Source organism: Engystomops pustulosus, chromosome 10 (assembly GCF_040894005.1).
Source record: "Engystomops pustulosus chromosome 10, aEngPut4.maternal, whole genome shotgun sequence".
Classification (NCBI taxonomy): Eukaryota; Metazoa; Chordata; class Amphibia; order Anura; family Leptodactylidae; genus Engystomops; species Engystomops pustulosus.
In genome coordinates this window covers 9,595,392-9,612,211 of record NC_092420.1, presented here as the reverse complement: position 1 = coordinate 9,612,211, position 16,820 = coordinate 9,595,392, and the positions used below count along the sequence as shown (strand labels likewise).

General features: G+C 50.4%; 1 protein-coding gene across 1 annotated transcript; it reads left to right on the top strand.

Annotated features, from left to right (window-relative positions):
* The first annotated feature begins 1,046 nt into the window (after positions 1-1,046).
* Positions 1,047-12,027, top strand: RPN1 (ribophorin I). Its single transcript, XM_072129144.1, has 9 exons — positions 1,047-1,369; positions 3,849-3,913; positions 6,509-6,815; positions 6,889-7,098; positions 8,383-8,575; positions 8,736-8,835; positions 9,524-9,782; positions 10,566-10,811; positions 11,202-12,027. The coding sequence occupies exons 1-9, from the start codon at positions 1,079-1,081 to the stop codon at positions 11,382-11,384; spliced, it is 1,854 nt and encodes a 617-aa protein (XP_071985245.1). The 5' UTR covers positions 1,047-1,078; the 3' UTR covers positions 11,385-12,027.
* The last annotated feature ends 4,793 nt before the right edge of the window (positions 12,028-16,820 follow it).

Here is a 16,820-nt window from a genome sequence, read left to right as displayed (position 1 = left end):
GTGCAGCGCTATGTAATAGTGAGTGTAGCTGTGCAGTGCAGGGTGTAGCGCTGTGTAATAGTGAGTGTAGCTGTGCGGTGCAGGGTGTAGCGCTGTGTAATAGTGAGTGTAGCTGTGCGGTGCAGGGTGTAGCGCTGTGTAATAGTGAGTGTAGCTGCACGGTGCAGGGTGTAGCGCTGTGTAATAGTGAGTGTAGCTGTGTGGTGCAGGGTGTAGCGCAATGTAATAGTGAGTGTAGCTGTGCGGTGCAGGGTGTAGCGCTGTGTAATAGTGATTGTAGCTGTGCGGTGCAAGGTGTAGCGCTGTGTAATAGTGAGTGTAGCTGTGCGGTGCAAGGTGTAGCGCTGTGTAATAGTGAGTGTAGCTGTGTGGTGCAGGGTGTAGCGCAATGTAATAGTGAGTGTAGCTGTGCAGTGCAGGGTGTAGCGCTGTGTAATAGTGATTGTAGCTGTGCGGTGCAAGGTGTAGCGCTGTGTAATAGTGAGTGTAGCTGTGCGGTGCAAGGTGTAGCGCTGTGTAATAGTGAGTGTAGCTGTGTGGTGCAGGGTGTAGCGCTGTGTAATAGTGAGTGTAGCTGTGTGGTGCAGGGTGTAGCGCTGTGTAATAGTGAGTGTAGCTGTGCGGTGCAGGGTTTAGCGCTATGTATATGTACATACTGTATGTAATAGTGAGTGTAGCTGTGCGGTGCAGGGTGTAGCGCTATGTATATGTACATACTGTATGTAATAGTGAGTGTAGCTGTGCGGTGCAGGGTGTAGCGCTATGTACGTGTATTGGACACCTCATCCCTAGTTTTGTATCCACAGACGCTCCGTCGCTCCTTGTCTTGGGGTGTCCTTACTTTTGCCTGTTTGGTATAAGTACAGATGTGACTTAGTTCCTGTGTGTGATATATATATAATATTACGGATTTTACTGATTATTATCACTGTGAGAAATATTAATGATAAATCTTGTGTGTGGAGACAGAAGCCCCCGCACGGGTGTCCCCTTCCTGTCAGGCAGTGCGCGGGCAGCCTCCTGTTGTCAGGCAGCGGCGGGGTCCTGCGCCGCCATCTTGTTCCCGCTTGGCGGATGAATGAGTGTAGTGAGAGGCCGCTCCGGGCTCCGCTGTGTATCTGCCGCCATCCTGCGCCCCCCGGTCATGGAGCCTCCCTCTGCCCGCGCTCTCATCCTGCTGCTGGTGCTCGCAGTCTCCTCCGCGGCCCACGACCTGGTGAATGAGGACGTGAAGCGCACGGTGGATCTCAGCAGCCATCTCGCCAAAGTGACGGCCGAGGTGAAGCTGCACAACCCGGGGGCCGCCGCCGCTCACTCCTTCCTGGTGGCCCTGGAGCCGCAGCTGGCAGGACGCCTCTCCTACCTGGGGGTCAGTACACGACACACACGGCTCTGCTGTGCCGGGTCACTCAGCTCTGCCTGGGGGATGTAGCAGTGCTGAGTGTTTCCATATCCCTAAAGATGGACTTGAATTCTCTTCTCAGCTCTGCTACATCTTATTTCCAGCTCAGAAGTAGCAGAGTGGAGTATGTCTTGGCTCATTGACACCTCAGCTCTGCTACTCCTGCAGCCTGGTGATTTAGCAGTGCTGAGAGTTTTTCCCTTAGTCCTCAGCACTGCTACATCATCAGACTTCAGCAATGGCAGAGCTGGATCTTCCACTCTGCTATATCTGGGTTCTGATTGTGGATGTAGCAGAGCTGACAGTCTGGGTGTAGAGATGTAGCAGTGATGAGTTTGCTTCCCATATCCCTGAGGATGGACTTGAATTAGCTTCTCAGCTCTGCTACATCTTATTTCCAGCTCAGTAGTAGCAGAGTGGAGTATGTGTTGGCTCATTGACACCTCAGCTCTGCTACTCCTGATGATGATATAGCAGAGCTGAGAGTTTTCCCCCTTACTCCTGTGTGTTGACTATCTCAGCTCTGCTACATCATCAGACTTCAGAGATGGCAGAGCTGAGTGTGACTTAAATGCATCTTCCACTCTGCTATATCTGGGGTCTGATTGTGGATGTAGTGGAGCTGAGTTTGTTTTGCATGTCGTAAGTTGATTCATTTGCTTTGATTGGAGATGTAGCAGAGCTGAGATTGTGGAGAGTGTCCTCCCTTAGTGCGCTGTCATCGTTATCTCGGCTCTGCTACCTCTGTAGACGCTGCTGATGTAGCAGAGATCAGTTTGTCCTCCTGATACAGAGTTGTCTAGTTCAGCTCTGCTACTTTGAAAATGTTTTGCGACATCTTTCTTCATTGACCTTTTTGGGCTCTGCTACCTCTAGACTCTGGAGATGTAGTAGAGTTGAGTTTGTTAGCCGCTGTGATTTTACATAGGACTGAAGACGGTGCAGTCTGTATTCTCCAGGTCTGATGTAGCAGAGTTGAGTTTGTTGGTCTTTCTTATTGCCTTGTGTCTGAGTATACTGGTGTAGCAGAGCTGAGAAAGTATTGTGATGTAGTGGTGAGGTTGTTGGTGTTACTTATTTGTGGTGTAGCGACACTGAGTTTGACATTTTGTGTAACTTGTAATAGTGTCTCCTGGTGTAGCAGAGCTCGACATGATGATGTCACCTTTATAAGGCTGCAGAGACTAAACTGTAGACAATATGGGCTCAGCTACATCTGAGTCCTTCCATGACCCTCCCTCTCCACTCTGGACATGTAGTGATGTAGCAGAGCTGAGTGCGCTGGGCGGTCGCCTCCTGCTCTGTAGGATTGTGACACGTCAGCGCTTGCTCCACATTCACTTCCTGGAGAGGGAGCAGCCCCGCCCCCTCCCTGCAGCCTCCAATCACCATCCTCCAGGCACCTGAGATTTTCGGCAGTGGTCCCTTGTGACTTCCAGGTGTTGGGGAAACTACATCTCCCAGCATGCACTTCCTCCCTGTGCCCCGCCCCCTGCACAGCAGAGCTGAGATTGTCACCTCTACTTTATAAAAGGGATAGAGTCTCACTGGTCACTTGTTACAAGAGAAGCTCCGGCACACTGTAACGCACCCCACGGAGGCAAGAGAGCCCCGACACACTGTAACGCACTCCACGGAGGCAAGAGAGCCCCGACACACTGTAACGAACCCCACGGAGGAAAGAGAGCCCCGACACACTGTAACGAACCCCACGGAGGAAAGAGAACCCCGACACACTGTAACGAACCCCACGGAGGAAAGAGAACCCCGACACACTGTAACACACTCCACGGAGGGAAGAGAGCCCCGACACACTGTAACACACTCCACGGAGGGAAGAGAGCCCCGACACACTGTAACGAACCCCACGGAGGCAAGAGAGCCCCCGACACACTGTAACGCACTCCACGGAAGGAAGAGAGCCCCCGACACACTGTAACGCACCCCATGGAGGCCAGAGAGCCCTGACACACTGTAACGCACCCCACGGAGGCCAGAGAGTCCCGACACTGTAACGCACCCCACGGAGGCCAGAGAGCCCTGACACACTGTAACGCACCCCACGGAGGCAAGAGAGCCCCGACACACTGTAACGCACTATGAGCGGTGATTATAAGTGGTTCCTGTTCAGTGACTGCGAGCACGGGGGTTTGGGAGTTTGATTACTGATGTGGGGTCACAGTGTCAACCTCCGGGTGGTTGCTGCAGTCTCTGCTCCCTTTGTTCTCCACCTGTGATGTCACGTCCTTTGTCACGCGACCTGTTTGTAGTTTACACTCATCCAAGTGAATGGGGCAGAGCTGCAGTACCACACATGGCCACTATACAACGTGTGGCGCTCTGCTTGGGTTGAATGGCTGAGGGGATGTCATGATCTATCCCAGGGGAAGGGACTAATAAATCCTGGAGAGAAGCGGCAGCGCGTGACATGTCTCCTGTGTTACAGGTGAAGACTGAGGATGAGGAGGAAGGATACCTGGAAGTGCGGGAATCCAAAGCCAAAGGAAAGAGGTGAGGACCTGGGGGTACAGGGGGGGCAGGGGGATAGACATGTGGGGGTACAGGGGGGGCAGGGGGATAGACATGTGGGGGTACAGGGGGGGCAGGGGCATAGACATGTGGGGGTACAGGGGGGGCAGGGGGATAGACATGTGGGGGTACAGGGGGGGCAGGGGGATAGACATGTGGGGGTACAGGGGGGGCAGGGGGATAGACATGTGGGGGTACAGGGGGGGCAGGGGGATAGACATGTGGGGGTACAGGGGGGGGCAGGGGGATAGACATGTGGGGGTACAGGGGGGGGCAGGGGGATAGACATGTGGGGGTACAGGGGGGGGCAGGGGGATAGACATGTGGGGGTACAGGGGGGGCAGGGGGATAGACATGTGGGGGTACAGGGGGGGGCAGGGGGATAGACATGTGGGGGTACAGGGGGGGGCAGGGGGATAGACATGTGGGGGTACAGGGGGGGCAGGGGGATAGACATGTGGGGGTACAGGGGGGGCAGGGGGATAGACATGTGGGGGTACAGGGGGGGCAGGGGGATAGACATGTGGGGGTACAGGGGGGGCAGGGGGATAGACATGTGGGGGTACAGGGGGGGGCAGGGGGATAGACATGTGGGGGTACAGGGGGGGGCAGGGGGATAGACATGTGGGGGTACAGTGGGGGCAGGGGGATAGACATGTGGGGGTACAGGGGGGGCAGGGGGATAGACATGTGGGGGTACAGGGGGGGGCAGGGGGATAGACATGTGGGGGTACAGGGGGGGCAGGGGGATAGACATGTGGGGGTACAGGGGGGGCAGGGGGATAGACATGTGGGGGTACAGGGGGGGCAGGGGGATAGACATGTGGGGGTACAGGGGGGGCAGGGGGATAGACATGTGGGGGTACAGGGGGGGCAGGGGGATAGACATGTGGGGGTACAGGGGGGGCAGGGGGATAGACATGTGGGGGTACAGGGGGGGCAGGGGGATAGACATGTGGGGGTACAGGGGGGGGCAGGGGGATAGACATGTGGGGGTACAGGGGGGGCAGGGGGATAGACATGTGGGGGTACAGGGGGATAGACATGTGGGGGTACAGGGGGATAGACATGTGGGGGTACAGGGGGATAGACATGTGGGGGTACAGGGGGATAGACATGTGGGGGTACAGGGGGATAGCCATGTGGGGGTACAGGGGGATAGCCATGTGGGGGTACAGGGGGGGCAGGGGGATAGACATGTGGGGGTACAGGGGGGGGCAGGGGGATAGACATGTGGGGGTACAGGGGGGGGCAGGGGATAGACATGTGGGGGTACAGGGGGGGCAGGGGGATAGACATGTGGGGGTACAGGGGGGGGGCAGGGGGATAGACATGTGGGGGTACAGGGGGGGGGCAGGGGGATAGACATGTGGGGGTACAGGGGGGGGCAGGGGGATAGACATGTGGGGGGGCAGGGGGGGGGCAGGGGGATAGACATGTGGGGGGGCAGGGGGATAGACATGTGGGGGGGCAGGGGGATAGACATGTGGGGGTACAGGGGGGGGCAGGGGGATAGACATGTGGGGGTACAGGGGGGGGGCAGGGGGATAGACATGTGGGGGTACAGGGGGGGGGCAGGGGGATAGACATGTGGGGGTACAGGGGGGGGCAGGGGGATAGACATGTGGGGGTACAGGGGGGGGCAGGGGGATAGACATGTGGGGGTACAGGGGGGGGCAGGGGGATAGACATGTGGGGGTACAGGGGGGGCAGGGGGATAGACATGTGGGGGTACAGGGGGGGGCAGGGGGATAGACATGTGGGGGTACAGGGGGGGCAGGGGGATAGACATGTGGGGGTACAGGGGGGGGCAGGGGGATAGACATGTGGGGGTACAGGGGGATAGACATGTGGGGGTACAGGGGGATAGACATGTGGGGGTACAGGGGGGGCAGGGGGATAGACATGTGGGGGTACAGGGGGATAGACATGTGGGGGTACAGGGGGGGGCAGGGGGATAGACATGTGGGGGTACAGGGGGGGGGCAGGGGGATAGACATGTGGGGGTACAGGGGGATAGACATGTGGGGGTACAGGGGGATAGACATGTGGGGGTACAGGGGGATAGACATGTGGGGGTACAGGGGGGGCAGGGGGATAGACATGTGGGGGTACAGGGGGATAGACATGTGGGGGTACAGGGGGGGGGCAGGGGGATAGACATGTGGGGGTACAGGGGGATAGACATGTGGGGGTACAGGGGAGGCAGGGGGATAGACATGTGGGGGTACCGGTGTACACTGCACCTGATCCCCAGCATAAAAAATCCTTCTATAACGCTGACATATTCGGCAGCGCTGGACTCCCAGGTCATGTGACCTCACTGTATACATGTATGATTGCGCTGTACACCTCCAGGACGCGCATGTACCACGTCCTTATACACGTAAGATACTCGAAGGGTTTACTATACCCCGGTTTTTATCGCTCAGTGGCTGCGCGGCTCAGTTCGGCCTCTGTGATTGGGTCATACATCAGTAGTGTTCTCTCGGGCCACTCTGTAGTCTGGTGGTTCTGATGTCATACAAGGACCCCCGGGAATCCTGTCCCTTATCCTGTCCTGTTCTCTTCCACCAGCGGGAAGCTTTTCTCTGTGCAGCTTCCATCTTCTCTGTCTCCCGGAGCCAAGACCAAGGTGTTCATCGAGGCGGTGTACACCCACATCCTGCACCCCTACCCCACCCAGATCACCCAGGCCGAGAAGCAGTTTGTAACCTTCGAGGGAAACCATTACTTCTACTCTCCGTACCCCACCACATCCCAGACCACCCGCGTCAAGCTCGCCTCCCGCAATGTGGAGAGCTACACCAAGCTGGGGAACCCCTCCCGATCCGATGACACCATCGAGTACGGACCCTTCAAGGATATCCCTGCATGGAGCCAGGTAGGTTCTCCAGAGCTGCATTGTATGGGGTCATTGTCCCTACCTGTGACCTGACCTCTGCTCTTCTTTCTAGGATGCCCTGAAGGTTCACTATGAGAACAACAGTCCCTTCCTGACCATCACCAGCATGACCCGCATCATAGAGGTCTCCCACTGGGGCAACATCGCCGTAGAAGAGACCGTAGATCTGAAACACACCGGGGCCTATCTGAAGGGGCCCTTCTCCAGATACGATTACCAGAGGCAGCCGGACAGCGGCATCTCATCCGTCAAATCCTTTAAGGTAAAGAATCTGGAGCTGCTCCAATACTTGTCACGGACTCCTTAGGATTTCTTCTGCAAGAAACTTTTATTATGATCCGTAACAGCAGGATTTTGAAGAAGTTATATAAAGATTATGCAGGAGGCCTTCTGGCTTATGTCTCCAGGGCCCCTCTGAGCGGCGCCCCGGCTTATGTCACCAGGGCCCCTCTGAGCGGCGCCCCGGCTTATGTCACCAGGGCCCCTCTGAGCGGCGCCCCGGCTTATGTCACCAGGGCCCCTCTGAGCGGCGCCCCGGCTTATGTCACCAGGGCCCCTCTGAGCGGCGCCCCGGCTTATGTCTCCAGGGCCCCTCTGAGCGGCGCCCCGGCTTATGTCACCAGGGCCCCTCTGAGCGGCGCCCCGGCTTATGTCACCAGGGCCCCTCTGAGCGGCGCCCCGGCTTATGTCACCAGGGCCCCTCTGAGCGGCGCCCCGGCTTATGTCACCAGGGCCCCTCTGAGCGGCGCCCCGGCTTATGTCACCAGGGCCCCTCTGAGCGGCGCCCCGGCTTATGTCACCAGGGCCCCTCTGAGCGGCGCCCCGGCTTATGTCACCAGGGCCCCTCTGAGCGGCGCCCCGGCTTATGTCACCAGGGCCCCTCTGAGCGGCACCCCGGCTTATGTCACCAGGGTCCCCTGAGTGCTCTGGGTTTTGAGCAGGTGATGTCAGGGACCAGGAGGAGTGAATAATTATAAGCTGGAGCGGTCGGAGGTTCTCTAGTAACATAAGCCGGGGGGGCCTCCTGCTAATTTGCATAATGTTTTATAAAACTTTCGGCAAAATGCTGCCATTCTGGATTTTCTTGTGGAAGAAACCTTAAAAGGGAACCTGTCCCCAGTAGACCCATTTTTAGCACCCCCCAGGCCCCATAGAACATGGTACATACACTGCCTAAGAGTTTTTGTATAAAAAAAAATAGGTTTTACAGAAAAAAAAAACGACCCGCTCATCCATGTTTGCTTTTAAAATGTATGAAAACACCCATCACTTGGCTTAACGACGCCCGCTGCTCCTCCATAGCCTCTCCCTAGTCACAGAGGCCATATAACATATATATTATCATATCTTTTTTTCCTGTAAAACCTATGTTTTTTTAATTTTTTTTTTTTTTTTTATACAAAAACTCTTAGGCAGTGTATGTACTATGCTCTGTGGGGGCCGGGGGAGTGCTAAAAATGGGTTTAGCCTTTAGGTAGCTCTAGACTACCCTGAGATGTCCTTTTACCTACTACACGGCTGTACATCACCCTCTTCCTCTCACTAGACCATCCTGCCGGCCGCTGCCCAGGACGTGTACTACAGGGATGAAATCGGGAACATCTCTACCAGCCACCTGCTGATCCTGGACGACTCTGTGGAGATGGAGATCAGACCCAGGTTCCCTCTTTTTGGAGGATGGAAGACTCACTACATCATTGGTTATAACCTGCCCAGCTACGAGTACCTGTACAACCTGGGTGAGCGTCTGATTATACTCTCTGCAAGGTCCTGGTATGAAAGCATTATGGGGCTTGTAGTCACTATACCCCATACCCCGTATGGTTAACCAGCTGCAGCTTTCCCTAATCTGTAATCTGGTTATAAGGAATGGTAAACATCGCCCCCTTTATCCGGCAGGTGACCAGTACGCCCTGAAGATGAGGTTCATTGATCACGTATTTGATGAACAGGTCGTGGATTCCCTGACGGTTAAGCTAATCCTTCCCGAAGGAGCAAAGTAAGTGCCAGCATAAGAGCGGGTGAGACCCTCCGTGTCATGGCATGGACCTACCGTGCGGCCGGACACTTCATGACCTGGCCCCACCTTTAAACATCTATATGTTGTTAATTTTTCCATGTGAGGGCTTGTTTTCTTTGTCACATGTCTGTAAGGGGTTAAAGGGGGGTAATCCAGGAAGCCGAAATACTTGTGTTCTGGATCAGACTTTGTCATTGGAGCTTCAACTGAGAGCCGCATGTTATCGCCAATATCTCGTATGACTGCCGGCCTGGGTATCTCCCAGAGGGGGCGTCCGGCCCCCTGCAGTGATGTGAGAGGGGGTGGGGGTGTTGGGTAAGTCACCTGCTTTACAATTCGGCCCAGATGTTGCTGTTTTTATGATGGCAGGTCCGATCCAAAAAACTGGATTTATTTCTCGGTGCTCGGTTCCGTTGGGACTTTGTCTCTGTCTCTCTCTGCTCTCCTATCTGTAAGGGCCTTAAAGTCAATGATTATATTATGAAGGATATCAGCGTATGGATAACTTCTATCTTCCGCAGATTAGGGACATGTTGTCCTTAGGGGAGGATTTTGGGTCTGTAGTTGTGATACGGTGCTGCAGAGATGTAAGGCACCTGAGCCGTGACAGAACCGGTGTATAACATTGCCAGGATACAGCCGATATAACGTGTCAAATTATTTCCAGAAATATCCACGTAGAAAATCCCTTCGACCTAAACCGAGCCCCCGACGAGCTGCACTACACGTATCTGGACACCTTCGGCCGACCAGTCATCGTGGCCCATAAGAACAACCTGGTGGAGCAGCACATCCAGGACGTGGTGGTGCACTACACGTTCAACAAGATCCTGATGCTGCAGGAGCCGCTGCTGGTGGTGGGAGTCTTCTACATCCTCTTCTTCACCGTCATCCTCTATGTGCGGCTCGACTTCTCCATCACAAAGGTTCGGGTCTTTTTGGTGAATTTATGGTCCGTTAATTCTCCCCTATACACAGGATGAGACTGAGGTTTCTGATTCCTGGGAGTTCTACTTCTGGACCCACCAGTGATTATGAGAATGAATTGTCCCCATACAGTACAGGGGGCAGGTGTGTGTGTGACCTGCACTTCATTCTCTTATGTGGGTCCTGGAAGTCCTAGAAACATGACTAATGTGCAGCATTCTTCAAGGAACACTCCAGTCTAAGCTTATGTATCAGAGAATGCATGGTGAAGTGGGAGGGAGGAGCAGGACTCTAGGTTTTAAAAATACAATGTAAATAGGTCCTGTTCCTCTCTTTAATAATAATAATAATTCTTTATTTATATAGCGCACACAGATTATGCAGCGCTGCACTATGCATGTCAAATTGTGAGCCCCATAGCGACAGGGACCAATCTAAACAACCTACCAGTATGTCTTCTGTGGGAGTGTGGGGGGACCCGGAGGAAACCCACGCAAACACGGAGAGAACATACAAACTCTTTGCAGTTGTTGACCTGGGTTAGATTCAAACCCAAGTCCCCAGCGCTGCAAGGCAGAGGTGCTACTCACTCAGCCACCGTGCCGCCCTAGGTATCATTCAATGAATCATCTGTGACTGGAGTTTTCCTTTGATCATCGGAGGTATAGAGGTCCCTGAATAACTCAGACACATTGTAGATGGGGGATAACAATTACTGTGGGGACCTCCTTAGTGTCGCCCCCTGCTGATGCTGGAGACTGATCTCTCTGTGTCACATACAGGACCCTGCGGCTGAAGCCAGGATGAAGGTGGCCTGCATCACAGAGCAGATCCTCACCCTGGTCAACAAGAGGCTCGGCCTGTACCGACACTTTGATGAAGCTGTGAACAAGTACAAGCAGTCGCGGGACATCTCCACCTTAAACAGCGGCAAGAAAGCCCTGGAGACTGAGCACAAGAACCTGACAAATGAGATCACATCTCTGCAGGTCAAGCTGAAGGCCGAGGGCTGTGACCTGTGTGATAAGGTGAGTCCCAGGACTTGTACAAAACATGGCAGATTTCTTCTAGACTAGTCCTTGGGATGTATGTGATGCTTTATTGTAGTGTGGATGCCTGAGCTGCAATACCTTGTACATCCTGTGGACAGGGGTGGAGCTGTGTATGCAGGATAGTCACTAACATTTTTGTGTTAGTAAATATGCTACATTACGGAGAGTGAAAGGTCACTAGTCTTGCGGATCACACCGCAGCACAGAGTACTTCAGCTGTAATGGGCTGATCACTTGTGTAATTGGTAAGATGGGGACACTTACAGGATAACATCCTGAAATACTCTGTGCTGCTAAGTGACCTGCAGTACTTGGCTCATCCTGTGTGCAGCGCTGTTGTGCTTATGATGTTGTGTCTGCTGGCAGGTTGCAGAGATCCAGAAGCTGGACAGTCAGGTGAAGGAGATTGTGGTGAAGTCGTCCTCGGAGGCCGAGCGCCTGGTGGCCGGGAAGCTGAAGAAGGACAGTTACATCGAGAGCGAGAAGCAGCACGCCGGCAGGCGCCAGGAGCTGGTCAACAAAATCGACAACATCCTGGACGCGTTGTAACGTCGTGCGTTCTTAAGACCAGGATTGGACAAAACTCGGGAGCCTGACAGCAGAGCGGTCCCAGCGCCCTCCTGCCACTTTGTCAGTCCTGCACTTTTTGTCCTCTTCTGCTTTAAGAATCGTCAAGCTTGTGAGATTAAGGCACCACTGAGTGCAGCGAGCCCCGCCGAGTACTTACCGTATGATCATATCCCCTGGGAGACTTGTACTGCCCGGCTGACACCAGAGAACACCAGCGCACAGTCTCTGCCCGCCAGCAGGTTGTACCTCACACCCTCCCAGGGGATCACAATCATTTTCTTTGGTTGGGGGGTGTAATAACCACAAATGAGGTGAAGTAAAATACACTTTTTTTTTTTCTTCTTTTTTTTGTTCCTTAAATTCATTAAAAAAAACTTGATTTTGTTAAAATATTTTTTATTTTATCCCCCAGTCAGATTGTGTTTCCGCGGAACGGCGACCTTTTTCTGTTTTTGTATCGGGTTTTTACTCGCAGCGAGCGGCACGTTTTCATACAAAGTCTCTGCCAAGTTTTTACACTTTATGATTGTTGGGAAAAACCTGTGAAGTTCTGGATTTGTTTTTGGGGGGTTTTTTTTCTGCTCATTTTGACCAAAAGGTAATAAAGAAGGGATTGTGGATACAGCGGCTCCGTGCAGTGAGTATGGGGTGTGATGATGGAGGGGCGATGGATCGGTCACTGGTTGCCCTGTACATGTGGGGTCAGGATGCACTTGCTTGTCTGTCCGGGTCGGACCCATTCACCCTTGGATCCGTATAAGGTAGTGGCTCTGCTATGGGGAACGGCCATTGTTGCTTCAGCCTGAGATGATTGAGCCCGACCATAGGAGGAGACGGAGACATAGAACCAAAAGAAGGAGGGGTGCAGTGTACAATATGTATATGTGCCGGGAAGGGGAACCACACTGGACCCTCCTATAAGTATTGTCTGGACCCCGTGAAGGGAAGAGGGTCATGACCAGCGCCAGGTTTAGACTTCAACACTAAAGGGGTTGTCCAGGCTTCTTAGTGTCTACAACCTCCATGTGATGGTGTAACATAGCAGGTATATAATCTATTCTGATCAGTTAGGGTGTTTTTTGCTCTGCTGAATGTCTCCCCTGAAGATATTTGTGGCTGGATGTCTCTGGATGTGTTTTGGGCTCCCCCTGGTGGTGGATGAAGGCTATGATAGTTTTGTTACTTTGTATTTCCCTACATTTGGAGGTATGGACTCGCTCCAGCCATACTCCATTTATATGTCCTGAGCTGTGGTGGCCTCTGCCCATAGGAGTTGTTATACTTTAGGGTTATATACACTCGGCTGTTGTCTGTAACCCTTGTATATAAATGTCTCCCACAGCCCCCCCTCACATGTACGGGGAGTGCTCTGCACCTATGTCTATCACCATTTTATAAGGCCTAACCTTAAGTATGAGGGGCGAATTCTCCTCAGAAGGTAAACCGTAGAAATTTGCTGCAGGGGGACTGATTTAAATGGTGCACACTTCCTGCCTACACATCACTTAGATACATTGGGTATCATCTCTATGACATCTGAGGTCAGATCCTGTGTTCTCAGTTCTCTGCTTGTATTTCTGGATGTGACCACCAGGTGGCGGCATCTGCTACACATTAGATGCCTGATCTATCCCCGGAGCAGGGTCAGGCTTTGTTCAAACCCAGGAGCAGCTGTCAGATTGGCTCTGATAGTAGATCACAGTAACAATCATAGACAGTAGTGTCTAGTATCTAACAGCAGGGTGGTCCATGGAGCTATGGTGCCCCCCTATGACACGGCTGGGGTGATGACTGGAGCCGTCACATACACTGCCCCCCGGGGTCCCCCCTCGCTGTGTTCCCAGGTGATGACATTCCGGACATTTCTGGCTACATTTGCTCAGCCCCTCGTCCTGCTGTGTGCACACATCTCCACTGCCCCGTGTTTACCCAACAGAAGCGCACAATGACGAGGTGATAAACCGCACAAACACCGGCCTCATCAGCACAATGTCCTCCCCAGAGGCCGGGGGTTTATGGTTTGTATGTACAGAGTTTATGGGAAAGTAATACAAGAAGCAACATCCATTATATCATCACCGTATTATCCCACAATGCACTGGGAGAGGTCAGGGCTGATCTCACATTACTAATATCATGGCCCATAGGGGGCAGTATTATAGTAGTTATATTCCTGTACATAGGGGGCAGTATTATAGTAGTTATATTCCTGTACATAGGGGGCAGTATTATAGTAGTTATATTCTTGTACATAGGGGGCAGTATTATAGTAGTTATATTCCTGTACATAGGGGGCAGTATTATAGTAGTTATATCCTTATACATAGGGGGCAGTATTATAGTAGTTATATTCTTGTACATAGGGGGCAGTATTATAGTAGTTATATTCTTGTACATAGGGGGCAGTATTATAGTAGTTATATTCTTGTACATAGGGGGCAGTATTATAGTAGTTATATTCTTGTACATAGGGGGCAGTATTATAGTAGTTATATTCCTGTACGTATGGGGCAGTATTATAGTAGTTATATTCCTGTACATAGGGGGCAGTATTATAGTAGTTATATTCTTGTACATAGGGGGCAGTATTATAGTAGTTATATTCTTGTACATAGGGGGCAGTATTATAGTAGTTATATTCCTGTACGTATGGGGCAGTATTATAGTAGTTATATTCCTGTACGTAGGGGGCAGTATTATAGTAGTTATATTCCTGTACATAGGGGGCAGTATTATAGTAGTTATATTCTTGTACATAGCGGGCAGTATTATAGTAGTCATATTCTTGTACATAGGAGGCAGTATTATAGTAGTTATATTCTTGTACATAGGGGGCAGTATTATAGTAGTTATATTCCTGTACGTATGGGGCAGTATTATAGTAGTTATATTCCTGTACATAGGGGGCAGTATTATAGTAGTTATATTCTTGTACATAGGGGGCAGTATTATAGTAGTTATATTCCTGTACGTAGGGGGCAGTATTATAGTAGTTATATTCCTGTACATAGGGGGCAGTATTATAGTAGTTATATTCCTGTACATAGGGGGCAGTATTATAGTAGTTATATTCCTATATACATACGGGGCAGTAGTATAGTAGTTATATTCCTGTACACAGGGGGCAGTATTATAGTAGTTATATTCTTGTACATAGGGGGCTGTATTATAGTAGTTATATTCCTGTACATAGGGGGCAGTATTATAGACGTTATTCTTGTACATAGGGGACAGTATTATAGTAGTTATATTCTTGTACATAGGAGGCAGTATTATAGTAGTTATATTCTTGTATACAGGGGGCAGTATTATAGTAGTTATGTTCTTGTACATAGGGGGAAGTATTATAGTAGTTATATTCCTGTACATAGGGGGCAGTATTATAGTAGTTATATTCCTGTACATAGGGGGCAGTATTATAGTAGTTATATTCCTGTACATAGGGGCAGTATTATAGTAGTTATATTCCTGTACATAGGGGGCAGTATTATAGCAGTTATATTCTTGTACATAGGGGGCAGTATTATAGTAGTTATATTCTTGTACATAGGGGGCAGTATTATAATAGTTATATTCCTGTACATAGGGGGCAGTATTATAGTAGTTATATTCTTGTACATAGGGGGCAGTATTATAGACGTTATTCTTGTACATAGGGGACAGTATTATAGTAGTTATATTCTTGTACACAGGGGCAGTATTATAGTAGTTATATTCCTGTACATAGGGGGCAGTATTATAGTAGTTATATTCCTGTACATAGGGGACAGTATTATAGTAGTTATATTCTTGTACATATGGAGCAGTATTATAGTAGTTATATTCTTGTACATAGGGGGCGGTATTATAGTAGTTATATTCTTGTACATAGGGGGCGGTATTATAGTAGTTATATTCTTGTACATAGGGGGCGGTATTATAGTAGTTATATTCCTGTACATAGGGGGCAGTATTATAGTAGTTATATTCCTGAACATAGGGGGCAGTATTATAGTAGTTATATTCTTGTACATAGGGGGCAGTATTATAGTAGTTATATTCCTGTACATAGGGAGCAGTATTATAGTAGTTATGTTCTTGTACATAGGGGGCAGTATTATAGTAGTTATATTCCTGTACATAGGGAGCAGTATTATAGTAGTTATGTTCTTGTACATAGGGGGCAGTATTATAGTAGTTATATTCCTGTACATAGGGGGCAGTATTATAGTAGTTATATTCTTGTACATAGGGGGCAGTATTATAGTAGTTATATTCTTGTATATAGGGGGCAATATTATAGTAGTTATATTCCTGTACATAGGGGGAAGTATTATAGTAGTTATATTCTTGTACATAGGGGGCTGTATTATAGTAGTTATATTCCTGTACATAGGGGGCAGTATTATAGACGTTATTCTTGTACATAGGGGACAGTATTATAGTAGTTATATTCTTGTACATAGGGGACAGTATTATAGTAGTTATATTCTTGTACATAGGGGGCAGTATTATAGTAGTTATATTCTTGTATACAGGGGGCAGTATTATAGTAGTTATATTCTTGTACATAGGGGGCAGTATTATAGTAGTTATATTCCTGTACATAGGGGGCAGTATTATAGTAGTTATATTCCTGTACATAGGGGGCAGTATTATAGTAGTTATATTCTTGTACATAGGGGGCAGTATTATAGTAGTTATATTCCTGTACATAGGGGGCAGTATTATAGTAGTTATATTCTTGTACATAGGGGGCAGTATTATAGTAGTTATATTCCTGTACATAGGGGGCAGTATTATAGTAGTTATATTCCTGTACATAGGGGACAATATAGAGGATCAGTTTCTATAAATACGGAGACATCTTGGTTATTATCTGATGGAGATGATTAGATATTAGCTTGTTCCTGTGTTGGTGGCAGCTCTTGGCATGTAGTGTCCGGTCTCTATTCCTCCATGGTGGGTGACCTGGGTGCTGGAGACTTCCTGCTGTTGCTCCTCTCGCTGACAATTAGTTTCCTCGCTCCATTATTACTGTCATCAGGAGAGAAGCCACAGAGTGCAGATAATTGGAGCCTCTTCCTAAAGTGAACCTGTCAGCACCTCGTGGACCTGCTCCGGGCTTATAACACATCAACAAGCAAGATGACACCTCCCCATAATGATGTATAACAACGCAGCGCCCCCTATAGAGACCCGCACAGGTGGGCTATTACAGACCTCACAGCAGCACAGAGGAATCTGGAGCCTGATTGTACAGAAGAGGCGGGAGGTGGGGACCATCCACAGGACACAAGTGCCCAGATATCAGTGCTACAGAATGGTGCCCACACATAGTGATCATACTTACAGGGGTTGTTGCTTTGCAAGTAATTTATATAGTTTGTTTAATGAAAAGTTTCCAATACACTTTGTGTATCAGTTCCTCACAGT

Excerpts from the sequence above, each read along its gene's own strand:
- RPN1 (XM_072129144.1), top strand. The coding sequence starts at position 1,079 with ATGAGTGTAGTGAGAGGCCGCTCCGGGCTCCGCTGTGTATCTGCCGCC. Across the intron at positions 8,836-9,523 it reads ATCCTTCCCGAAGGAGCAAA|AAATATCCACGTAGAAAATC; the intron begins GTAAGTGCCAGC and ends AATTATTTCCAG. Across the intron at positions 10,812-11,201 it reads GCTGTGACCTGTGTGATAAG|GTTGCAGAGATCCAGAAGCT; the intron begins GTGAGTCCCAGG and ends GTCTGCTGGCAG.